At 41.7% G+C, this 27567-nt stretch overlaps 1 protein-coding gene across 2 annotated transcripts; it reads left to right on the top strand.

The window, feature by feature from the left end:
* Positions 1-275: 275 nt before the first annotated feature.
* Positions 276-26326, top strand: LOC120747026. 2 transcript variants are annotated; one of them, XM_040052589.1, is made up of 13 exons: positions 276-400; positions 4670-5100; positions 5240-6872; positions 12655-12912; positions 13156-13590; positions 21403-21666; positions 21775-22029; positions 22113-22361; positions 22493-22750; positions 24364-24666; positions 24760-25029; positions 25151-25234; positions 25359-26326. In XM_040052589.1, the coding sequence occupies exons 2-13, from the start codon at positions 4719-4721 to the stop codon at positions 25423-25425; spliced, it is 4458 nt and encodes a 1485-aa protein (XP_039908523.1). In that variant the 5' UTR covers positions 276-400; positions 4670-4718; the 3' UTR covers positions 25426-26326. The 2 variants fall into 2 exon arrangements, with proteins under 2 accessions (XP_039908523.1, XP_039908524.1); XM_040052590.1 differs by lacking the exon at positions 276-400 and having other exon boundaries at positions 4540-5100.
* Positions 26327-27567: the final 1241 nt, after the last annotated feature.

Raw genomic sequence — 27567 nt, 5'->3', positions numbered from 1 at the left:
ACCAGTGGTTATCTGTGCTGCCACACTGGGAGATATTTGTAGGACTGGTTTAGACTGGTGGAGAGAAATTTAGTTGTGTTGATGCAAGTTTGACTTCTTTTAACTACAACAAGTAGTAGAGTATATTAATAACAAGTCAAAATAAATCTATACAGTAAATCCTTCGTGATGTGAAGACATTCAGGCATGCAGCTGCAAACTGTCGGTGCAGTGTAACGACTGAGTGATGTGAGTGAGCAATGATATTTTGCTGGTACTCGTTTTGTGTCATCTGTCTGCTACTACAATGGCGCCATCGTGTGGACACCAGCAGGACCTACACAGCTGAGGAGGAACTACAGGAAGTGTTTCTTTATGAATGAAAGTAGCTTCAGCTCGGAGGCTCGGCTTCGCTGCTCAGGTATGTTTTCACTTTAGTTTTAAAGATGTTTTGCGGTCAGACTCCCGCCGTTACTTCGAGTGTGTGTTTCATAACATCGTCACATTCAGTTATTTTCGCTTTAAACTAAAATATATAGGTCATATCTATATGGCTGCCTTTATTACGGCGATGCGTCGGCCATACCGGGCTACTCAGGGGAAGGATTATTGTAACATTACAGCAGACAGTGTAACACAGAAATGTATAATGTTAATAACAACAATCAACAAATACATCCATAAACCATTCTAACAGTACTGCAGGGTCTCTGACAGACACAGCTGTTCGTGTTTTTCCCGTCACGGTTACAGGAAGTGACCAAATCAAAGGCCAGGGCAAACACGGATGTTTTTGACTTCCTAGTTCAAACTTTGTGCAGAAGAGTTTAAGTAGTGAAATAATACGATTTAAAAGCAATAATTAGAAACTACAGACATTACAAAACAGTAAAGAAAGTTTATGTTGTTTAATGTTTTTTGTGAAATCCCGGAGATCAACCAGTAATCATTCAGCTGTTATCCCAGAGTGTTTTTAATAGTGGAGAAATAAAACAGATTGTCACGCCCGAAACGAGGGAGTGGACTCAGGAGCAGACAAAACTAGGAAGCACTTAAAATAAGATGGCTAAAAACATTTATATTTTGGGTAAGGTTAGAGATTTATTAGACTACAAGGCGATGCATACTTTATACTTTTTCCTGTATCTTAGTTACTGTGTAGAAATTTGGGGGGATACATATGTAAATACCATAAAACCTCCATATTTATTACAGAAGAAAGTGACACAAAGGATTCATATTCACGTTAAATACAGAGGACAAACGAATCATTTGTTCATAAAATTGAAACTATTGAAAGATTTAGTGAAATTACAGACAAAATAAGGCTAAAAATAATATATTAGCCCTCAAGTTACAAATATTGTTTAGGAGGTGAGGACAGAAGGAAACATCATTTTTAGCATCAGTTCGCAGGACTACACAAATGAGTCCAGCGGTTATAAGATTGTGGAACTGCTCATTATAATTTTAAGAGTTGTACAAACATGCGCTGTTTTAAAATGTGCTATGTTTAAAATGATAAATCAATATGATGAATTTGAAAGAAATGTGAGTTAACTGGGGGTCATTCTCTTCTCCTTGCTATTATGCGGTGGGGTATATTGCTGGTTATATTCTTGTTGTGTGCTTTGTGCTACGAACTGTAGACAAACGTTAATGTGTTCCTTGGTTGATGGTGCCCACTTGTAATATCATTTGGAGTGCAGATAGGGGACACGGTTTAATAAGAATATTTTCTTCTTCCTGCTCCTGTTCACTCAGGGGTGCAGTGTGATATTAAGGGAAATCACAGTTTGTGTGTGTATGAAGGGAAACTGTTGAACCAAGTGTGAAATAAATAACTCTCAGATCTCAAAGTTTATTACAGGAAGTGAGGTGTGACAAAAGAGAGTAATGAAAACAAGACTTTTAGTGAAAGACAAACTAAAGACGAGAGCCTAAAAACCAGTTCTGAGGGATGTTCTTTTACAAGGAGTCACATCACTTTGCATGAAACAAAATGAATCACTAGAAATTATCTACAAGCTATGAGATGCTGTCGAAGCACTAAAGGAACCGGTATGAACAGTACTGTGAGAAAAACGCTATAAACTATGAAACAGTACTATGAGTAAACATTTCAGTGAGCCACCATAGTGCCAGGAGTCCCCACATGTGCTAGGGTGAGGGCTAAGAGTCACAAAGGGAGGGGGGGGGTCATCAAGGACGAGGAATGGGGAACCAGGCATGGGGTAACATCCAGCAGGAACCTTGAAGCTATTGGCAAGTGCAGTTATGAGCTGGAGACCTCAGAGTCACTGTGACAGGGACGTGTTAACGGCAGGCTAGACGTGGTTTCAGTGAACGTGCAGCAGGTTGCAGCAGTCTTACTTGACGCGGGTGGAGGTGAAGCTTAGAGCGGAAGGTTGTCCGGGAGAGGCGAGCTGGGCAAATCCTACAATAGATTTGTAGCAGGCAGAGAAACAAACAAACATTTACACCATGTTCAAAGAAACCTGGAAACTTATTGCATTAAAAAATTAGAAGAACATCTGGATCCTTAGAAGGGAAATATAATGATGTCATGGGTGGCTCAAGACTTTTGCACTGTGCGGTGTAACCAGTGCTAATTTCTGTGGCTTATTTTACATGATGAGTTAGTGACTGTAATACACATTAAAATCTACTTGTTTAATACACAATTGTAATATTATTTTTTCTTAACATGACATGAGAACCACAGATGATTTCTTCTTCCTATTCAAACTAATCTATGAATATTTAAAGTAGTAATTTTCAGTCTGCTCTAAAGCTCACAGATATCATGATTACCTGCTCTCCTCCCTCTGGTCTGTGCCCCTCACTGACACGATGGACTGAACACTAAGCAATAAACATTTAGTAAGAAACAATAAGAGGAAATGATGAAACATGCAGATCAGCTGAGAGTCTTTTCAGCTGTGGAAGTTAAACAACAGTGAGGGTCTTCTTGTGTTCTTCCAGATGTTTCTAATCAGACAATTTGTCAGGGGTGTGTGACCCAGCTGTTTGAGTTTATTTTGTATTTTCTGATTTCTTATGATATATTGGAAATATACTAAGTTCTTGTGCCGTTATTTAGTCAGGGTTTTGTTGCTGTAGCAGCCATAACTAAATGTGTTGAATTTTGATGATCACTGGGTTTTCATTTGTTTGGTTGCTATGGTGATGTGTAACGGGAGTCACGTGGGTGCTAGTGGTGAAATTAAGAGGGCGTGGTCAGTCTGTCATTCTCTGAGAGGAGAGCTGGAGCCGTAGTTTTTGTTGACCGCTGCACCACGAGTTTCCCCTTGTTGCATCAGAGCCTGTGATGTTTAAGAGTCTGAATCGGGAGCCGTTCACATTACTCTGTAAACTCTCAAAGCACTTTAATAAACAAGCAAGCAATTCCACCTCTCGCATTATTGCGTAAAGTTGACAGCGTGTCAGGCAAATAGGCAGACTCCACCCCCGACCTCTAGCGACTGTGGAAGTCGCTACAGTTGTGTTTAGTTTAGGTCTCATCTACAGGGCTCTACACTAACTTTTTGCCATGATTGCACTGGTGCGCCTAAGAAAACCAGCACAAAAGTTAGGCGCACCCACATTTTTCAACCGCATTGCTTAAGTGCGTGAGCGCGCTTGTATTCAAAAGGTTTCTCCATGTACCCAAAAGTTGATTCTGTTCATCTGGAGGTAGCATTTTCAGTGGGAGCAACATTTCATCACATTGATCAATGGTCTTTGATCAATGGTCATGACAATTTGCATATTAATGATGAAGAAACTGACCTCCCAGCCCTTTGTTCCTTCAGTGGGCTGGTTTCAGTCAATATGCAAATGTACTGTTTATAAGATTGAAACCTGCAGTCAGCTGAGACTGAAGAAGTCACCTGGATGATGATGAAACGTTTCTCCTACAAAACGCTACGTCCAGATGAACAGAATCAACTTTTGGAGATTTACTTTCCTGGATGATTGAGAATGCTTTAAGACATTTCTCCATTTAACAATATGCTAGAGGGTGTGGGGAGTGATAGCCCCTCCAATGAGGGCATGAAGCAGGCATGGAGGAGATCCAGGCAGACATCCAGAGGCCCCTCAGAGTGTGAGAGCCCAAAGAGGGGCAACCATCTGCTGTGATTGGTTGGGGTAAGAGAAGGAAGACAGGATAAAGACATGCTGTGGAAGAGAGACAGAGAGCTAAGCTAAGCTAGCGAAACAGTAAATACACAGTGAGTGAATACTTTGGCTATAAATCAGGTAGTGAGTACACAGAGAGTGTGCTTCGGATGAAGCACGCGAAGATTATACTATAAAAAAAAATGTATCTAAAAGTTTTTAATTAAATTGCTAAGCAAATAAGCTACTCAGAAACACCACTGTGGTTCAGCAGGAACAGGAAGTGATACTCTACCGCAGAGCGAGCGAACACCAAGTGACAGCGCCACCACTCAATTGCAAAATAATAAAAAAAAAACATTTAAAGAAGACAAGAAAATAAAATCAAAAATCAGAATGCTGAAAAAACTAAAAGTCAAAGACTGAGGATAAATTATAAACACACTTGACACATCAATTTAAAACAAAGCCTAGCAATGCTAGGAACAGGAGCAACATCAAAATTATATATTAGTCTGAATCTTTGAAATGAATTACATTTTGTTTAAATCCACATTTTTTTCAACAGAAATCCAGGAAATAAAGGAAACATGGCTTGTACATGAAATAAAGGAAACATGGCTTGTACATCTCAGTCCGCTGTGGAGTACGTCAGGAGGGCCAAGCCCAAACTGGTGGGAACATTAAAGGGGCTCACTGTGATTGTAGAGCATCTCTACCAAGAAGAAGTTTTCTCAGAGGAAGAAGTCAGTAAAATAAAGACAGCGGGTGACGACTTTGACAAAACCAGAGAAATTGTGAACCGTGTCATAAAAAAGGGGGAAGCAGCCTGCTATGAGTTTCTCAGGATTATTGACATAACAAGAAAGAGAAGAACAGAAAGGCCGCCATCTTTTACAGCATCTGATTCCTCTTCACAAGACAAATTTGACCTGAACTATTGGATCAGCTGCTTTTCCTTCAAGGATGACACCAACATGGATGTAACATACTTACAAGGTATTTTTAAACAAACTGAAGTCTGTGGCAAGATTTCTCGTGATCACACTCATTTATAATGCAGTGCTGTTCAGTGACACATGAGTTAAATCCCTAAGTACATTTTTAATTAATTTCTCCTACACCTCTTTTCTTTCAGGCCCTAAACCGTGTCACAGATACCAGCAAAAGTTGAAATTTAAAGCTCAGAAGATTTCAGAAAGATCATGGACCCAAAGTAAAGCAGTCTTGTTAAACAAGCAGAGCTCCCTGTCCTACACTTCACTTGTGTTAGACACACCAGGACAGGCTTCAGCATCCAAAATAAAAAAGTCAAAGATCAAGAAAAGCAGGAAGGTTCGCACTAAAAAACTCAAGGCCTACATACCTGAGGACAAACATGGAACCTCTCCCAGTGAACTGCTGAAAACATATGAAAGAAAAATCCTTTTGGTAGGAAAACCTGGAACTGGGAAAACAGCTGTGGTCCATCAGATGTTGAAACTGTGGTCAGAGAAAGATAACAGAGGTCTGGATTACATGTTCTACTTTGATATGAGAGAAGCACCCAACATCACAGAGCTCCATAAACTGGAGGATCTTCTCTTCAGTGTGTTCTGTGAACCAGATGAAGGCAAAGATGAGGTCTTAGAGGACATAAATAATAATGCTGACAGTGTTACCATCATTTTTGATGGAGTACCAAATGTTCCCTCCACATCAACTCAGTCTGCAGTGCTGGAGCTCATACAGAAGACCCTTCTACCCGAAGCAAAGATCATCATCACCTGCAGACCAGAGGTGGAGTCAGCAGACTTCCTGTTGGATTGGGACTGTCTCAGAGTGGAAGTGAAAGGCTTCAGTGAGCAGGGCATCAGAGAGTACTTATCCAAGAATCTGAGTGAGAACCACCTCAACAAAGTCTTGTGTAACCTGGAGTTATTCTCTCTTTGCCACGTCCCCATGTACGCCCTGATGGTGGTCGCCTGCTTTAGCTTTGAGGGCTCAGATTTCTCTGCACATCCCTGCACAGTTACTGAAATATACCTCAATATCCTCCATTTCTGCAATCAGAGAAATGTTTCCAAGACATCTGAAAATGAAAGCACTAAATGGGATGCAATACTGTCTTTATCTCAGGCAGCTTTTTGTGCAACAGAAGGGAAAAATGTGAGCCTAACTTCACTGCCCAAACTAGACAGCTGTGCTAATTTGGCCATTTTGAGCAAGCTTCTGATTCAAATCAGCCCAACTGTAAAGAAACCCTTGTGTGCCTTTCTCCACTACACGGTTCAGGAGTTTTTTGCAGCTCTGTGGGTCTTAAAGGATCCAGAGAAGACCAGATGTGTTCTACAGCAGTGTCTGGTTCAGGGCAGCAAACACATGAAACACTTGGTCCCTTTCCTGTGTGGACTGTTGAATGAGAAGAACATTGATTTGTTAGAAGGTCTCCTTCCTCCTCAGCAGCTCAGAGACACGTCTGACTGGTTCTTCAAAGACTTGGTGACCACCTTTGTAGGTTGTAGTGACAGTGAAGACTGTGAAGTGGACTTAATGTTCTTATGTCAATGCCTCTATGAGTCTCAGTCACCTGATGCCTGCCTCTGCCTCCTGGATAAACTGGACTACTGTATTGATGCGAGTGGAGAGACTCTTGATCCTCAGCAGTGTTGTGTTCTGGCCTATGTAATCAGCCAGAGTCAGGAGAGGAAAATAGAGCTGAACCTGGAGGATACAACAGCATCAAAACAGGGAATGAGGCCTTTGCTGGGATGCCTCAGCAAACTTCAAAGGTAAGTGAGAACATTTAGATCTGGGTCCCGTTCTTCGTACCTCGCTTACTACATCCAAGACCAAATCATTGCGCTAACTTTGAGCTCGCTATTCCGGTTCCCCGAACACACCTGTTGTTGACGATTAGTACAGCTGGATGAAGTAATGTGACATCACTGGGTGGCTTAACAGGGGCTACGCATCGATAGTAGAAACATTGATCGGCAACCCTTTGATTGGTTGGCGAAAATGTCGAAGGAGCGTGCTCGGTATTTTTCGGCAGCAGAGCAAGAACTCTTGAGTGAGGGATTTCAGGAGTTTCAGAGTTTAATCAGAACGCAAGGGAACACTGCAAAGGCTCCAAAAGCAAGGAGAGAGGGCTGGCAGAAAGTTGCTGACAAATTAAACTCGTAAGTAATTTAACAATAACAATAATAATGGAGTGGATTGATATAGCGCTTTACAATGCCACTATTCAGTCACTCTCACATTCACACACTGGTGGAGGCAGCTACAGGTGTAGCCACAGCTGCCCTGGGACAGACTGACAGAAGCCAGGCTGCCATATCGCACCATCGGCCCCTCTGGCCAACACCAGTAGGCGGTAGGGTAGATTTATCAAATCACACTATATTATCCAATATTATATTACATTATATTATAATATGTTATATTATATCCCCTTTCACATTAGAGCCACAACAGGACCCACTAAAACATGGGAACAAGTAAAAGTGGAAAGAGACCCTGAAATAATCTGTTTGTTTGTTCATAACAGCAACCAAGAAAAGGGCAGAGCAAACAAAGACAGGTGGTGGTCCTGCACCCCCTCGTCAACAAGTTGGTTAAGTAAATAATACCCTCACGGGAAACTCGATATCTCTCTATGAGCACACTGTCGCGCTGAGCTAAAGGATCCTGTCTGTCCCGCAATATACGCTGAATTCTGAGGACTCTCCTTATCAATCTTGCACCTTCCGCAATGGGTGGCTCGCGTATACGGACAGGACATGGCTGCGACAGGCTTCCCAAATCCACCTTCGCTTTTATAGCCGTGGTCTCTCATCTTGATTACACAAAGTAATTTGCAATTGCTACTCTGAAATATGAATTACATCTGTAATAATCACAGACATGTAATAGAATGTTAATAGTACATTTCCCTTTTTTAGGAAATGACCTGTATGTATCTGTGTGACATCAATAACAGGATCAAGTGCTGCATTATCTTTAGTTACATTGATGTTATTTATTTATGGTGAAACAGTGGTGGAATATCGCTGTTGCTTTCGTATAAATGAAGCGGACATACCTGCGTGGCCGCGATCTGATCCTGTTTACATAAAGTAAACCTGCTCCCGAGCAGGTTTACGCTTACGGCTCTGTTGCTATGGCAGCAAGTCCCGGATGAGCTTCGGAGAACCGAATGATCCAAGATCACGCGAAATCGTCAACAATCTAATCCAGCTAACTTACTTAGCGAGGTACGAAGAACGGGCCCCTGAAGTTAAAGGGTTCTGTACATCTGTTTTTAATGTTTTAAATGTAAAGCATTCAGTAATTTAGAGCAGTATGTATTTTTCTTAAAGTGAAAAATGAAAACATAGTAGTGAGAAGGATTTGTTTCAGCTTTGTTTCATCATGTTTCCAGTGAGTTGTAGACAGCAGAAAGTTTGGACGTAGTCTTTAGGTATTTGGTAACATTATTCTTTAGTCTTGATGCATACATAATAATCCAGGTGAGGGGATCCCAGAAAGCTAACTAACTTTTACCTGGACGTTTGTCATTTGAATGAGAGATTTTATTACTTATTTAAGACGTTTTCAATCTCAACTGAAGCACATTTAACTTGTAAACTAGCACCACTGCATCACACTGACCCATGGTCTCATAATTATTGTGAAGTTAATTTCATGATCAGAGGCCATGAGCAGTGCTAAAGACAACCCAAAGTAAGGTTAGAGTAACAGACCTATCTCCCAGATTAATGCTGTGTTCATTTGTAGCTGTTACTCCTGAGTTATCAGGCAGACACGTATAGCTTTTATTCTCCAATGAGAAACATACTGCCTTTGTTACCTTGTGTTCAGTTAAAATCCACTAAGTCAAAATGCCTCACCCTCTAGTTCACATATAAACATAAATATAAGGATTTCCTCTACAAAAATGTGTTTAGATAAATTTTGATGTTGTTAGTCTGCTAGTTCAATACAGTTTTCTCATTAATGTACAATCAATTATAAATATTAGCTCATCTCCTGAACACAACAAACAAGCTGACAGTGAGTCAAAACCTTTAAGATTTAAGAGAAGTATCTTTGTTTTTTAGTTTCTAACCAAACAGCAAGACCCAAACACGTCAGCAATGATCAGTCCATTAACCTCCTAACACCTGAACTCTTTCATGCATTTTACATTTCTTTTTGCTCTTGTGACTTTATAGTAGAACACTATACAGTCACAATTGAGTAATGATGTACAAAACTCTATTTGGTGTCTGAACACAGCAGCATTTTTCTTGAGTACAAAAACAAAATGAGAAACAACAATTGTGCCCCTTTGAGCCACGTGGTTCATTTGAGAGAGCAAAACTTAGTATTGTTGTCTAGGCAGTAGGGCTGCCACAAATGATTATTCTGATAGTCGACTAGTCACCGATTATTTTTGCCATTAGTCGACTAATCAGATCGTGCATCCATTGGACGTAAAACATAAAGCTTATTGCACCAGCAGCATCTGCTCTTATATAACTATCATTAGCTTACAGCTAGGGCTATGCAATATGACCAAAATCTCATATCCCGATATAAGAATTCTATCATCCGATAACGATATAAATCACAAAAATGTAACAATCTCTGTAAATTCTGTGAATCTCCAGCAGCTCGACTTGCGTGAAGTGTTTCCAGCTGGGCGTCGTGTACCTGGAGTCGAGTGTTTTAACAGATGCATGAAACTATACATTTTTAGACATAAGTTGTAACAGCCGCCATTTTCTTTGTGAGTATTTATTACACGGCGTGCTGCGTGGAAAAGCCTGTTTAACATTTGAGTCTAAGGTTTATTTTTTAGCACCTGGCGGCTCTTTTTTACTTCTCATCCGTAAATAATCTGCTCTTTCACGTGATTCAGTTTATTTTGAAAAGTCTCAACAGGATCTTGAGCTTTATTGTGAAAGGTTTATGTGGAACATAAAGAAGTGGACACGCGATGGTTGTGCCGTTGTTGTTGCTAACGACAACGCATAAAAACAGGCGCTTCTCCGTCCTTAGTGTGGTTATATTATATATAAGAGAAAGAGAGAACTTTAAGAAATTAATATAGCCACTACAGTGACCATCAAAACCATGAGAAAATATTGCCGTAAACAGTTTATTTTGCGACACCACGAAGCAAATGATAGCGTAAAATGAAACGATAGATGGTTTTATATCGTCATCCGATATATATCGTTATATCGAACAGCCCTACTTACAGCTTTAAGTGTTTAAGGTCTGTGCTAACTAAAAATAAAGACAAGATGATGTTTAAATTTTAATGAAATTTGCAGATTGTTTCGGTGAAGTTTAATAAACTCCTCGCTATCTAAAATATAACGGGACACCGGAGTAAATTCTCGAGCATCTCACACTTCTGATGATCAGCTGTCTGCTTGACGTTTATTCAGCTGTGTGAAAACTATAACTTTAATCTCAGCCAAACCGATTTACTCAGGAACAAATAAAATACTAAAAAAAGCCAAACAATAACATTTTAAGTTATCTAAGTGACTTATATATCATGTTTAACCTGAGTAGCGAAAGACGGCGGTGGGTTTGAAAACGATTTGCCGGGAGTCCGGTGTTCTCACGGCTCTAGTGAGCCTAGCCCCCGGCTAGCTATCGAGCTAGTGGGTAACAGACGTCTCCGAAAACGTCGGAGCACTTTTGAAAATATGTGGTGTCTTGATAAACTGAGCAGATATTTGAGGTTTACACAGCTACATTCTCGCCTGAAAATATGTTAAACGTTTATTTTGTGACCCAGAAAGAATAATAAGAGTAAAGTTAAAACTAACTAGCTGCCGCCATTGTTGGAAACTAGTGGTGGGCGGATCGATCCAAATATCAATAATATCAATACCAAGTTGGCATCGGTATCGGATCGATACTAGCCTGGTGAGATCGATTCTTTACTTTGAACTCTGCTTGTTTGCTATGCTGTGCTTTCGGCAAAAACGAAACAACCAGGTCGCTGGACTCAGCGCTCCTGTGTCAGCCGAGTGCACTTCGCTCCCTCTCCCCCATTTTATGTTTCGGTGTTGCACTGACACGTCACGTGACGTAGACACTTTGGGGTTTGTTAAGTTGTTTACATATTAATTAGCTGGGCAGGTCCCACTGGCGCGCCAGCCTCTGGCTCACGCCGAGCCGCGCGCTGTCCACCCTTACAGTGATCACACGGTTGCTATAACAGTAGCCTACATTCAACGGCTGCAGCCCTCCTGCTGCCAGCTGTACACATCAACACCAAAAACAACAACAGCACAAGCAGCGCACAGGTTTTAAGCCGGCGAGGCATCATTGTAGATGCAGTGAAGGTGAGTCCATCTCACCTGCAGCAGCATCGCAGACCACGAGCCGCCACAATAATAAAACATTTTTTATTTAATAAAAATAAATTATTTCTGCTAATTATGTCCTGGGTTTTAACTAATTAATAATACCAAAGGAAACATCACAAAAAACACTTAAGGTCATGAAAATTAATTGCGCTTTAGCAATTCAAATAGGCATCCACCTTATTTATTGAAAAGTATCGTATCGGTATCGGCGATACTGGCCCGAATTTACTTGATATCGGATCGATACCAAAATATGCAGTATCGCACACCACTATTGGAAACTGAGCTGGGCTGCGCTATGAATTCTGGGACAGAGCTTCTTCTTCTTCGGGGTTTAACGGCAGCTGGCATCCTTGTACATGCAGTGCTGCCATCTTCTGTTTCAGTCCGTTATTACACTCTTAAATCCTGCTACTTATTCCTGCGTCTTTTGTGATCTTACAAAGCTTCAAACGACGCGTCGACTATTAAATCAGTCGTCGACGATTTTGATAGTCGACGTAATCGTGACTAGTCGACTAATCGTGGCAGCCCTACTAGGCAACCAAAATGTGATGTCCCCATATGTGGACGCCACATCCTAGGAGGGTAAAGTTGTCCTTATAACCAGAGATAAAAACTGCTACAAGAGGTAAATTAGTATTAAACCCCGATTCTTTTGTCCCCATGATAGAACAGAGAAAATCTGACTCATAGTGGTCAAAACATTTTATATTTCTTTTTATTCAATCATCTTCCAGAAGAGAGAGCCCTGCACAGCCCCAAAAGCCAGTTGCAGGATCTCTAACATTTGAAGCTCCACATGTGTCTCATATGGTGTTATTTCTGTAGACAGAATGATTCTTACATCCTGTTCAAACTGCGGTGACTCTGCTGACTATATCTGTTCGTATTTTGAATGTAGATTTTACACTTGTTTAAGATTTACTTTCTAAACCTTGAAGGCTGCAGACTCACATCAGCTCACCCGTCTCTGGTTTATATCGTATGCAGAGTCAATCCTCTTAAGCCTCTGGCAGCTTTGCACAAATTAGGAGTTTTGCATGAAAAAAGGTGAACATGGTTCTTCAGTTTCAGCATGAATCTACACAAATAGACTATTATAATAATAATAATAATAATAATAATAATAATAATAGTTCTCAGCAGCTGATTAAATGTGAACTTGTGAATTTCTCTACCAACCTTCCAACTGTAGGAGTGACTCCTTGTCACGCCAGCTGTGGAGCATTTCTCTTCTGAGTGAGGTGGACGTGGATTACGTGAGTTTACTTGACTTCACTGAGAATCAGCTGCACCTCCCAGTCAACAGTAAAACACAACTGTATGACCGAGCTGTGAGAGTCCTGCAGAAGAGGAAGAGGAAGGTGAAAGTCTGCCTTCACTGTGATCACAGAGTCTGTCAAAGTGCGAGCTCGTTCCTCTTACACCGTTTACCCCACATCCACTCACTCAGGTATGCTCTTTGGTTTTACTTATTTGTATTATTATTATTCATGTGATCTTCAATTGTGGTTTAAAATCCAGTTGAGTTACTTTATAGAAATAATTGAACCAACTGTAGTACTGACCTTATGTCTTTAATGTACTTTTAATGCTGGAGATATTTATCTGAGACAAATCTAGGACGGTATCAGTGCTGCTTGTTTGTTGTTCTCAGATCAAATCATCACATCGTGTTTCCTTTTCTTTCTTCCAGTTTCTGTCAGTCATCAGGAAATCTCTCAGATCAAACTGAGTTGTTGATGAATCTCTTCATTGTAGCAGCAGATAGACAACAGAGGACAGGAGAGAAGATCCTCAACATGCTATCATCAGTCTGCTCTTATCAGACATTCCCTCTTCATTCTCATTACAATGACAAATATCAGAGTGACTTCCTGTTGGATCTGTGCTCCCATGTGAAGGACTGTGAGACTAAAACAGGTCTGAGTGTCCTTCCATCATTACAGCCAGTTTTCCAGTCAGCTCCTGCAGTCTGGTCCATAAACCTCTCAGAGAGAAAGACCTCCATCCTCCTGGAGCTGCTGAAACTCCAACCAGAGAAGAAACGAGTGGAGCTGAGAGGCTGCTCACATGAAGAGAGTGAAGTGAGGAGTTTGCTGCAGTGTCTGCCTTTTATCTCACAGCTCAGGTAAGTCAGATTGTATTCAGAAGCTTAGTGAAGAGTTTGGATGGAGAACATGCGTTCACCACATGCAGTATACACATAGTATATAGTTACTTTACAAAGAAAGCAGAAAACAGCTTTTCTATTCATTTAATCTTAAAGTAAAGTTTTTACCGTCTCTTCTTGATTTAAAGAAGCTTCTAAAAGTGGAATTTTGACAAATTTCTAAAATATTTGTGTTTTCTTGTTTTTATGAGGATTAATAAATTAGTTATGTGCTGCAACTGAGATGATATGTTTCCCTCGTTTATGTTATATTTAACATGGAGCGTCATTATGTACAGGAAACATGGACCAGATGGAGTCCATCAGCAGTGTGTGGCTGTTTTTATGCAGCTCACATCAAATCATCTCTGAATGTTTCCTTCTTATTGTTCCAGAGTTGATGCTGAGACATCAGATGAAGACCGAACGAGGATCTTTGTGAGTCTGTTCTGTGCAGCAGCAGAGAGAGAGCAGCAGACAGGAGAGAAGATCCTGGAGCTGTTAGCATCAGTGTGCAGATACAAAAACAGTCCTCTTAAAGTGAAATGGTGTGACTTCCTCCTGGACCTGTACTCTTATGAGACTAAAACAGGTCTGAGTGTCCTTCCATCATTACAGCCAGTTTTCCAGTCAGCTCCTGCAGTCTGGTCCATAGACCTCTCAGAGAGTATGACCTCCATCCTCCTGGAGCTGCTGAAACTCCAACCAGAGAAGAAACAAGTGGAGCTGAGAGGCTGCTCACATGAAGAGAGTGAAGTGAGGAGTTTGCTGCAGTGTCTGCCTTTTATCTCACAGCTCAGGTAAATAACACGCTCTTCACACAATAAAGTCTGTCTGTCAATAAATGAGTGCTGAAAATAATTCATGAAAATATTTTAGCTCTATTTGACAATTTAGTTGCTGCTTGATTGAAGCCAGTTTATAGAAATGAGTCCACAAATTTGTAACGTTTACCTTCAACAGTTTTTTAACATGTGACAGTTTGTCTGTGAGAATAAAACTGCACTTAGTGACATTTACAGCATCACTAAGACCTCCTGGGAAAAAAGCTTCATTAAAAATATTAATAAAAATTGTACTGTTAAGGTATTTATGTGTTGCTGATGGGCTTTAAAACAAAACAGCATCAAGCAGCTGTCACTGCAGAGGGAAACAGTTTGAGTCATCCAGGATGTTCAGCTTCAGCCTGCATTTGGGGCCTCTCTTCTCCACATCCACACAACGACCATTCATACGTTATTTCTGTCTTCTTCCACACAAAGTAGACCCACTGATTTCACCTCCATTAATAAGAAATATTGTTACATTAACAGGTGACTCAGAGCTATAAACAATATGTAACTATAACAACACAGGCAACACTGTTGCTGCATCAAAGGAGACTAAGCGATGCTGGTAGTGATCATTAACATGTGAATGAATGAATGTGTGTGAGCGCTCTGTGCTGCAGTTTATTTGTAAGCTGACAGCTGCACATTAAAGCTGTGACACTTTGACCTCGATCCACTTAAACATGAAAGGTTACTCGCTGCATTCAGCTCTGACACACAATCTGGTGAAGGAGTTTGTCACCACATCAAAGTGACGTTCATGTTATCATGAGCTCCAGCTCAGAGCAGACTGGACATAAGAGACTCAGAGAAAATGTGTCACTTACAGCTGATTTTAATCTGACACTGAACATAACCTGATCTACACCAGGCTGTGTTCAGCATCTGTTACCATGGTGATATAGCCAGGTACAGAGAGCTAGTCTGGTGAAACTAAACACTGACAGGAGGCTCAACGTGGTCACTAACATGTGAATCTTTGTGTTTAAGACGTTTCTGAACCAGAAAATATTAATTGAGTCTAATTTTCAGTGTAAACAAATCTTAATGTAAATGAATTAACTGTAAAATGTTAGTAAATATGTGATTTCCACGTGTGTGATGTGAGCAGCAGGTGAAGCTGCTGTTGTAGATGTTGTTGTTCCCCTCTGTGTGTTTCTGTATTGTTGATGTTTAGTGTTTTGCTGCTAACACTTTATAACAGCTGCACACTCTTCAGCATTAGTGTTAGTTAATACTTGTTTCATCATTTATGAAGCATTGCTCCTCCTCAGTATGTCGTTTATAAACATGGAGACACATGATGAAGTTTTGCTGAAGAGGCTCAAATATAACATGTTCAATGACAGCAGTCTGATACTTTTCCAATGATGGACGAACACTTTCTAAAGTTGTACATGTGTTACAGATATTCCTGAGTTAATTCAGACAGTTACTGGTTGTTAGTGAAGCATGTTGTGTGAGCTGGTCTAAAGTGAGGCCCATCCATGACTTCCAAAGCATTTATCACATAACCTGAAAGCTCAGCAGGACCTGGAGACGCCAGCAGGACCTGGAGACGCCAGCAGGTCTGAGCTGTCTTCATGACAGGAAAAGGAAAACGCACAAAGTGATACAGAACATACAAATATTGATCACACAGTGCAAACATAACTCACTGAAGGTTTGCAGAATATTACATGAGCAGGGCCAGAGTGTGAGTTTGAGGCTTTAAGAGAGGAAGAGACTCACTGAGCAGCTGGAGCCACTCAGAGCTGTAACTTCAATGTGCTGAAACTTCTTCTATCAAATCAAATGTGAATGATCACAAAACACTAGTGAATATTTCACACAGCGTCACAGACGAGTGTAAACAGCACGAACACAATGTTGATATTGAAGTGATCAAGGCTACTTTAGCTGCTCCCTCATCACAAGGAGTCACCTGATGATGCAGGAAAGTGTCTCTGGGATGTTGAAGAGTTTGGAAGTTCTGTCGTTGGCTCCTCTGGTTTGTAGTCAGTCAGTTTTAGTAAAGACGTCCAGTCAGCTTCACTTCCAAAGTGCTCCTGAGTGAAACACAGCAGCTAAGCTGTTTGGTGCTGTGCTTTCACACAGGTGAGCTCAGGTGAAGGCTGAAAGGGGGCGTGGCCTCCTCGTCTGGCACAGTGAAAGCTCAGAGCAGCTGCTCAGGCTAAGGAGGTGATGAGGTTCAGAGGTGGCTCGCCATCTCCTTCATCATAGAGAATCCAACGCAAACAGCATTTCCTGTCATATAAACATTGTAGAAAACAGACGTTACTGCATTAAACCAAGAAACACCAGGATTCAGTGACCATAGCAAATATAAGATCTAAACTCTCCAAATACTCCGACGTACATGAATAATACAACACTGTATTACAGCTGTTCTCACACAGAGTATTCTACCTTTTTACAGCAGTGACATAATTATTTGATCCTCTGCTCAATTTATGAGTTTGCTGACTTACAAAGTAATAAACAGTCTCTGATTTTTATCAAAGTTTCATTTTACTGAAGACAGAAAATCAGCAAAGATCCAGATTAAACTCACAAACATTGCAAAGTGTGTCAGCAGTGTGTGGCTGTTTCAATGCAGCTCACATCAAATCATCACTGAATGTTTCCTTCTTATTGTTGCAGAGTTGATGCTGAGACATCAGATGAAGACCGAACGAGGATCTTTGTGAGTCTGTTCTGTGCAGCAGCAGAGAGAGAGCAGCAGACAGGAGAGAAGATCCTGGAGCTGTTAGCATCAGTGTGCACATATCAGACATTCCCTCTTAATGAGAGACACATGGATGAAGATGATGATGATGATCTGAAGCATTATCAGAGTGACTTCCTGTTGGATCTGTGCTCCCATGTGAAGGACTGTGAGACTAAAACAGGTCTGAGTGTCCTTCCATCATTACAGCCAGTTTTCCAGTCAGCTCCTGCAGTCTGGTCCATAGACCTCTCAGAGAGAAAGACCTCCATCCTCCTGGAGCTGCTGAAACTCCAACCAGAGAAGAAACAAGTGGAGCTGACAGGCTGCTCACATGAAGAGAGTGAAGTGAGGAGTTTGCTGCAGTGTCTGCCTTTTATCTCACAGCTCAGGTACATGAATTCTTCTTTACATGATTAATTCTTCAGACGAGATGCTCCCTGAATTCAGCAGTGGAAACATTTTTCAGTATATGCACTTTAATATAATTGTACAGACGGCTGGAGAGTGAAGCAGCTTGATCATAAGCTGGCTTTCTTTGTGTGAGCTGGCTTGATGGAAGCTAAACCTGCAGTCAGAGATGACAGCTGTGACAATGTGGGGGAAACTTTGTGTTCAGCTTCAGTCTCTGTCCACAGTCACATAAAAGGAGACTTTGATTTGCTGTTTCTCTCTTCTTCCACACTAAATGGACCAATCGAATGCTGCCTTCATCAGTCACAAACATGAGCACATGAATGGATGATCAACATCTGTGAAGAAGTGAATGAATAGATGTGTGTGAGCGCTCTGTGCTGCACATTAGAGCTGTAAGAAATATTTGTAAAAATTATTATTGAAAACTATTTTAATAGTGAGGCAATATGAGCAGTGTTACAGGCACAGCCCTGAAGACGGGAGCCTGATGGGCAGTGTGGTCCGTGCAATTCTGCACATTTTTCTTTCTTTTTTTAACAGCGCATTGTGTTGTGCATCCTGATTTGTTGCAGACCATTATCAATCAACCTTGAGCCGTGTCTCCTGTCCAGTACAGAACGAGTTCAGCTTGTCAGATTTACATAAATCCTCGAGCAGCAGTGCTGTTTGTTTGTAGGTTTTCTCCCCCACAAACACAACAATGTCGACGAAACCTTTTGCACCGTCAGAGGCTCCTGTGGTAGCTCCCAAAAGGCTGAGGAAGACGCTCACTATGGCACCAAAAGTTTGACTCCTGCACATGCTAAAGGAAGCTAGAAGTTACCGCATTCTTCAGATTATAAGACGCATTAAGCAAAGCCAAACAGTCAGAGGAGTCAAACTTGACTCATTCTTCTTGCTTCGTCTACTTCTGTACCATTGATTCATTAATGTTGAACTCTCTGCAGCTGTTCCCATGTTCTGAAAACAGGGTTTGATCTTTGGTTTCTTCTATAATACTGGACTTATTTTTCTAACAAGGTTTGAACTTTGTGTGTAAACAAGCGAGAGAAGAGTGAAAATGTTCATACCTGTCTGAGGAAAGTGTACAGCTTGTAGTTATTTACAGCCTTCAAACATCTATAATAACTTTAAAAAATGAAGCTGACTACTGTACAGATTTCACCTATCGCGGGATTTTTTAGAACCTAACTGCCGCAATAAACGAGGGTCTGCTTTACACATAAAATAATGAGGCCTCTGCCTTTAAATGGGGGGACAGTAACTGCTGAGTAAGTGTGTAAAAACTGCAGATAGTAAGACGTGAAAAAAGACGCACAAGTTTTGACGCTGCGTGATGAACCCCGTATTCCTCGTCCACGTAAATGCAAAGAAGGAGTTTAAAAAATCTCAGTTTTAGATGATTCAAAATGCCGTTTACGTGTGAACGAAAGGCCCAAACACGTAGAAAAAGCTGTACAGGTGTGGACAGAGCTGAAGACGTAGAAGATTATTTTATTGCTACCAGTAACTGATTGCAGTTTACTCTTATTTGTTTCATTGTTCACTAAAGGTTTTAGGTTTGAAATCAATTTTAAGTCGAGTTGGTTTTGGTCTGGTGAGTAACCTTCAGTAATAGTAATAAATCACACAGCAATGAGACATTAATGTAGTTGTAAAAAGCATGATAATATATTAAGTAATCCATAGTATTCAGAATACGTTACAAAATACCTTTTGGGGCATGTAATCTGTAATCTGTAGTGGAATACATTTGAAAACTTACCTTCCCAACACTGACTGTGAGTCAGAAACAGTCTAAATACTATGCTCAGCTGCTCTGATGGAAGATGGCTTTAAAATGAACTTTCATTATATACAACATGGAGTCCATCAGCAGTGTGTGGCTGTTTTTATGCAGCTCACATCAAATCATCTCTGAATGTTTCCTTCTTATTGTTACAGTGTTCATGTTTGGAATCATCATGCAGTCAGGATCTTTGTGAGTCTGTTCTGTGCAGCAGCAGAGAGAGAGCAGCAGACAGGAGAGAAGATCCTGGAGCTGTTAGCATCAGTGTGCACATATCAGACATTCCCTCTTCATAAGAGACACATGGATGAAGATTATCAGATTAACTTCCTGTTGGATCTGTGCTCCCATGTGAAGGACTGTGAGACTAAAACAGGTCTGAGTGTCCTTCCATCATTACAGCCAGTTTTCCAGTCAGCTCCTGCAGTCTGGTCCATAAACCTCTCAGAGAGAAAGACCTCCATCCTCCTGGAGCTGCTGAAACTCCAACCAGAGAAGAAACAAGTGGAGCTGAGAGGCTGCTCACATGAAGAGAGTGAAGTGAGGAGTTTGCTGCAGTGTCTGCCTTTTATCTCACAGCTCAGGTAAACAACATGTTCTTCACATGAGTCAAATATCTGTAAGAGAAGATTTGCTGTGAAAATAAGTGATGGAAATATTTGGAGCTCCATGAATTGTAAAGTGATGATTTTGTCTTGTGCTGCCTGTTTGTCATCAGCATCATATGTTTGACCTCATCTACATGGATCTTGTTATAAATGTATTCAGACTCTGTCATATTTCAGAGGGAAACGTTCTCAGTCCATCCCTGTGTTTCACTGACGTGTTCAGCTGTTTGTTGCTATGAAGTTTCATATTTTCTATAAATATCAGACGACTTTTAATGCTTATCAGCATCTAGAATAAAGACGTTCTGATCAGAAAGGTTAGATTTATATTTGATAGGATCATGTGACTGAGCTCCTGCTGCAGAGTGTTGGAGTGCACACATGCCAGAAACATCCTTTACACCTGAATCCATCATCGCCATGGAAACAGCATGAAAGCAAACTCAGCGAGTCCTTCAGTGACGTAACTCAGTAAATGAATGAGTTACATGAAGCTGGACTTTATCTCTGACTTTGTTTTACTGAGCATGATGATGATGATGGTGGTAGCAGCTCTATAGTGAGCAGATGAAGATGTCAGACAGCAGAGAGGTGTGTGATGTGAGCAGCAGGTGAAGCTGCTGTTGTAGATGTTGTTGTTCCCCTCTGTGTGTTTCTGCATTGTTGATGTTTAGTGTTTGACTCTCTAAAGTCAGACAGCGAACAAAATAACAGTTACAGTTCAGAACGCAGTGATTTCACACACAGGCTGAGTTTGTGTTGTGAGTCAGTAACTGTCTAAGAACACTGTTCAGCTGCTCTGATGGAAGATGGCTTTAAGATGGACTTTCATTATATACAACATGGAGTCCATCAGCAGTGTGTGGCTGTTTTTATGCAGCTCACATCAAATCATCTCTGAATGTTTCCTTCTTATTGTTCCAGAGTTGATGTTTGGAATCGTCATAAAGCAGTCAGGATCTTTGTGAGTCTGTTCTGTGCAGCAGCAGAGAGAGAGCAGCAGACAGGAGAGAAGATCCTGGAGCTGTTAGCATCAGTGTGCACATATCAGACATTCCCTCTTCATGAGAGCTACTTCTATGATGATGATGATGATGATCAGATTAACTTCCTGTTGGATCTGTGCTCCCATGTGAAGGACTATGAGACTAAAACAGGTCTGAGTGTCCTTCCATCATTACAGTCAGTTTTCCAGTCAGCTCCTGCAGTCTGGTCCATAGACCTCTCAGAGAGAAAGACCTCCATCCTCCTGGAGCTGCTGAAACTCCAACCAGAGAAGAAACAAGTGGAGCTGACAGGCTGCTCACATGAAGAGAGTGAAGTGAGGAGTTTGCTGCAGTGTCTGCCTTTTATCTCACAGCTCAGGTAAATAAGTGATGATGGTTTCATTTGCAGAACGTTTCCAGCATGTTCTCTGATCCCATCTTCACTGTGTTCCAGCTGTGGTCCAGAGTTCTTCCAGAGTGTGTGCACATCCATGTCTGTAAGATCCAGAGAGGAGGTCCAGCAGCTGGAGTCTCTGCTGCAGCTGCTGGGCTTCCAGCTGCTGCTAACAGGAGCGTTACACAGGAAAAGCTGCAGGTCTGTGGGGAGAGTTCTCAAACTGTGCGGCTCTAAAGTGGATCTCATCCTCACACCCAGCAAGATGTCTGCCAGAGGAGGTGCTCTGCTCTTCAGACACACAACACAACTACACAGTCTGAGGCAGGAAGTGAAACCATGACTCTCTCCTGCTCTTCTAACATCATTTCTATGTGAATCTTTAGTTCTTGGTGTTCATCATTTCTGCTCTTTCGTCTCTTCGTTCTTCAGGCTTTCCATCGACATGTCCTTGCTGCTGTCTCAGTGGGTAAGAAGAGGCAGAGCGGCCCGTCGGCTGGCTGTTGAAGAGCTTTCTCTTGTGCCTAAGAAAGCCCGACCATCACACAGAGTATTGTTGAGGGCCGTCAGTAGTTTGGCTTCCCTGCTGAGATACTGGACAGTCGGACGGTTAGACCTGACTGAGACCTGCATCCCTGCTCAGGGTCTCATTGCACTGCTGCTCCATCATGGTCCTCTGACAGTCAAGTAAATGTCTTTCTGAACATCACAGGACAAATAAAATGTCGATTTTTACTTCAAAGCTTATTTTATATTGATGATCTCTGCAGACTGAGTGAAGAGAGCTTCCAGCAGCTCCTGTCTCTCCTCCATGAAACCCAGGACAAGGACTTGACGTTGTCCTTCTTGAGTAAGGTTGGTGGAGACCTGACCTCCTGCTGCCTGAGCTGGGAGCTGCTTCACTATCTGCTGCAGCAGCCGTCGGCTCAGACCATCACTGTGGACCTGAGGAAGAACCTGTTCTTACAGGAGGAAACCACACGTCTGCTTCCCTTTCTGGACAGGATTGTGTTTACAAGGTGCTGAATGTGGTTTGATCTTTTACACAGTTTCTGCTGATTAATCAGGAGGATTTGAAATGCTGTCTCATCTTCAATCAGCACTTCATGGATCCTTTAAACAAAGTTGGAAATAAACTCTTTGTTTTCAGGCCCAGTCCCAGCTTTGTGATGAGCTCCATCAGAGAGCTCTACAGAGCTCACGACAGTCACGCTGTTCCCAGTTTGCTGAGGTCCCTCGGTCATGTGATCAGCCTGAGCTGCAGACAGCTGGACTCAGTGGACTGTGCTGCTCTGATCTTCATCCTCAGACACGGAGACGGAGTCAGACTGAACCTGCTGTGGACCTCCATACCAGCAGGGGGAGTAGAGTCCATCCTGCTCATGCTGGACAGCGTTTCTCGTCTCAGGTCCGATATTAGAGCTCGTTCCTCTGTGCTGCTCTGTGTGATTGCTGAACAACACACTTTATTGTAACATAATGCTTCAAAAACAAGCTAACATTTTACTGTTAGTGTGGAACAGATTACACGAACAGTCGAACAAGAAACTACAAGGACAGTTTCAAACAGCAGGCAGAGTGAACATCATTTAAAGGTAGAGCAGTAATAATAACAACAACAGCAACAATAACACATTTTATTAGTGGGCCTGTCTAACAACCCAGGGTCACCGTAGCAAACACGGAACAGGAAACAGGATCCAACAGTAACTGGTTCATGGTGATGTTTACAGACAGTAAGCTGGTTTGAAGACGGCTTTGAGTTCAGTTTCCCTGGAAAAGAATTCAGAGCCGCTGATAGTGGCGCTCATAGTGGCGACATGTACGAACAACCATGTGGTGAAGCTTCATATCTTATATATCATAGTTGGAAAGAGACGATAATTACACTCTGATGACACAAACATGTTCTCACTATGGTATGTGTTCTTTAATGATGACCAGATGTTTATTTCACTACTTATCATCGAGGGTTTCATCACAGATGCCCCGCCCCCGACTGTTGTTTAGTCTCAGAGATTCACACACGCTTTTCTTTAGCATTAGCCCGCTGTCATGGCAACAGTGAGAGCCGTTTGTTGTATTTTAATCCAACACAAACTTTACTAAACAACAAAGAAATTCAGACTAATCAAAAGTTTCTTTTTTTTTAAGGGCCGACTTATCGCTGAACACACTGCAGCTTAGCATTAGCCGTCCTGTTTTTAGATGTCACACAATATTCATGAATTATTTACAAAGTTTACAAATGTCAGCTTTGCAATTTCTCATTAATTCTACAGATAATTGTTTAAAAATATATTATTGGAAATCATTTGGTGAAGTTTACAAATGAGGCCCAAACATTTCTGGTGATCTTCAGTGTTTCCCAAACTGCAGCCTCCGACTTGTTGCTTCTGATTTGTGTGTCTCATTTGTGGTTTTACCAAATGGTATCATCAGCGTTATTGTCATTTTAATCTTAGTGAATTAAAATTGGTCGAATTAACAATTTAATAGTATTAATTATAGTTATTATCAAGTGTTGTCATTACACCTCCTGGGCTACTTTTATCAGCTGCTCGAACAACAAGCTGAAGGCTGGAAATCACAAGTTTGTCTGCAGACACATTTGAACTGGACCCATTAAAATAATCTGCTACATGCTGTGTTTCTGTGGCTTCCTGGACACAAAGGAGACATTTACTCTTCATCACTGCTGACAAATGATAAATGCAGTAAATTATGAACAACGAGTTACCAGATGAACTGAGTCCTTATTCATTTAAAGCTGTTATCTGTTAACATCCACCTGCACAATCAGCCCAAGCAGGGAAACTGGGCTCAGTGTGACTTTGTCTTAATAACATGAGTGCTGTGCATAAATCCAACATCTAATTACAATAATGTGTCTGCTGCTAGTTCATAGATGCTGTTCTTAAAATCCTTTAGTTTTAAAGATCAACACATTTTATTGGAGCCAGCAGTTTGTCTGCAGCATCTATCATTTTAGATTTTCTGTCTCCATGCGTTTCTTTCCAGTGTTGACAGGAACCAGCTGCTGAGGTTCATCCACTGCTGTGCTGCCTGTGACGTCCAGCAGGAGGCAGCATCAGGCCTGCTGAGGACTCTGCAGCACAGCTTGGATCTGTCCTGCTCCTCCTGTGTGGAGCTACCGGAGGAGGATCAGACTGAGCCTCTGAGTCTGACTGCTGATGACTGCAGGGCCGTCTCCACCATCCTGACACGGGGCAGCCGGGACACACAGCTGGACCTGCGAGACTGTGAGGTGGAGGACAGCGTGCTGGACCTGCTGTTTCCTGTCCTCCACAGGGTCCGCCTCAGGTGGGAAAGACCACCGAAGAGTCTGAACCAGAGAGAACCTTGTTCACGCTGGTGTTGATGCATCCTGACAGTTTCTCTGTTTGTCCTGTTTAGAGTCAGTAACACTGTCCTCCTCCAGCTGCTGTCTCTGGTTCCTGTGAACAGTGAGAGGGACGCAGTGAGGCGGGCGGTGTCCCTGTGTACAGCCCTGGGTGGAGAGCTGGATCTCAGTCACAGCACGCTGGATCAGAGGGTCTGCGGGGCTTTGGTCCAGATGCTGGACTCGTGTGAAGGGCTGACAGAGCTGGACCTCAGTCACTGTCAGCTCACTGACCAGCTGCTGCTCCCTCTCATCACACATCTGCACAAAGTCCAAGTCCTAGAGTGAGTGTCACACACTGATCCTGCTGTGGGAGGCACCAACAACCATCAGCCTGTTCACACACACTACAGTAATATAATGTGCAGCGATCAGTTAGAGCCACATGTTGTGTTTGTGTTACAGTCTGAGTCACAATCAGATCACTGATGCTTCGACCGACGTGTTACTGCAGCTGCTCTCCATCAACCCCTCCATCCACTGTGTGCGGTGAGCCAACATGAAGGAGTTTCTTCTCAGACTCTGAGAGGAATCATTCACAGCCTGAGCTCACGTGGATTCATGTTGTTCTGTGTGAGTGACGTCTGCTCTCTCTGCTTTGGTCTCTTTCTAGACTCTTCAGCAACAACATCGTGCACAGAGCAGCCTTCAAGGAGCACACGCAGTTTGAGATCTGGTGAAGCGCTCGCCATCATCACCATCGTCATCATCATCATGCTCCTGGTCATCATCATGGTCGTCATCATCATCATCATCAGAGCAGCCTTCAAGGAGCACACGCAGTTTGAGATCTGGTGAAGCGCTCGCCATCATCACCATCGTCATTATCATCATCCTCCTGGTCATCATCATGGTCGTCATCATCATCATCAGAGCAGCCTTCAAGGAACACACGCAGTTTGAGATCTGGTGAAGCGCTCGCCATCATCACCATCGTCATTATCATCATGCTCCTGGTCATCATCATGGTCGTCATCATCATCATCATCAGAGCAGCCTTCAAGGAGCACACGCAGTTTGAGATCTGGTGAAGCACTCGCCATCATCTTTAACATCGTCGTCATGGTCGTCATCATCAGGGAGATGTAGATTTATGGTCTCAGTAAAAACTCTCACAATTGCATCATACTAATCTGTAATATACAAGAGCAATAATAGAAATAGAAACGAGAACGTCTCATGTTTCTGCGGATTTTTATTTTATGGAGATCTGAAGCCATCTAGTGGTCATCCCAATATTTACACATCAGGTTGTATTATTGTGATTAAAATGTTTTCAATTAGTGAAAAAACAAAATGAGGCTGTAACAGTTTTATTGTACAGTTGTGAGTCGGCTTTGTTTATTTTTGGTACTTTTGCAATAACTGTACTCGCACACAAATGTTGATTCCACGAAATACAAACAGATACTGAAAAGTGTAACAGCTGAATTGTTTGTGAGAACTTGTTCATTATTTGTTCAATAATCATGTCTTCCCGATGGAATATCATATATCAGTAATAACAAAAAAAAAGGACTTCACAGCAGAAGCATAATGTGTGGGATTATAGTATTATTTTATGCCATGTTATACCCCTAATTAAAGATTGTGAATTATTATGTCGTTTTAGTTTGCATTATTCTCCTGAATTAGAAGAAGCTGATAACTATTGCATTAGTTAAACTGATTTGCATTACATTAGACTGCTGATTTATTGTGAATGAATGATATTGTTTATGATGCATTATACTGCTGAGTTATAAGAAATACTGTTCGCAGAAAGTCATCGCCTTGTTTGTCTGATTAGAAGAGAACATGCTGGAGTTTTCTGCCCCATCTCAGCAGGAGCAGATAAACAGGGAGCCAAGGTCGTAGCTTAGGCGCTGTGTGAGAGAAAGCATGTGAATGTTTAGGCTTTGATGATTAGGTGGGGGCACCAGAGGCTATAAGAGTTTGATCAATGCTCCACCATTTTGAGATCTGAGGCTGTCTGCGTACGGTGTCCATCTCCCACGCGTGTGTGCATTAAAATCATCGTTTGACTCAACCCGGCCGGACCAGTGTTGTTATTGTGGTTTTCCCTCCTGTCTCCATCCCCAATATTTGAATCCGTAACAGTTGTACATGTATTTTTCATTTATTGTATTTACCAACATCAAGAAGTCACAAGCAAGCAGCACATTAAAGACGTGCAGTGTTTTCAGAAAGAGATTTTTCTTACTACAGATATGTGAAATGTGCTGTTATGGTTTATTATACACAGGAAAATCATTTAAACATTATAGTCCATTGTAAAGAGGTGATTGTGAGATCTTGTTCAATATTTGTTACACCAAATCATACGTTATACATGATGTAAACATAACCATGAAACTAGCCTCATATGATATTTCAATAACCCAGTAAAGTCCAGAAAGATGGAAAGACTGGGTCGAAGACCAAGTGCCATGACACAGAAGGTTAAATCTTTTTACAAAAATCCTCTTACTGCTCTAGAGTCGGTCAGCCAGCTCCTCCTGCTTCATTCTCCTCAGGAAGTCCACTGTGATCTTCAAATGCCTCTCTGCTGCTGCTCCTCTGCTCATCATCCTCCCATTCTGGGTAATCTGGACTCTGAACCTTCTGGATCTTCTTCAGCTCGTTCTTCACAAAAGTGATGATGTTGTCCTCCAGCCGCTGGAACAGAATACTTTATGAATGAGCCAATCAGACTGAAATCATGGAGCCAAACATCAGATCCATGTTGGACACACTGACAATCCACTGGTCTACAAAGAGCCGCATGGAGATGACTGTGAACAGAATAGATGTAAAAAATAGTTGTTGTACATGTACAGACC

This window comes from Simochromis diagramma, unplaced genomic scaffold, assembly GCF_900408965.1.
Source record: "Simochromis diagramma unplaced genomic scaffold, fSimDia1.1 OVJJ01000414.1, whole genome shotgun sequence".
Lineage (NCBI taxonomy): Eukaryota > Metazoa > Chordata > Actinopteri > Cichliformes > Cichlidae > Simochromis > Simochromis diagramma.
This window is presented reverse-complemented; position numbering and strand designations above follow the sequence as displayed.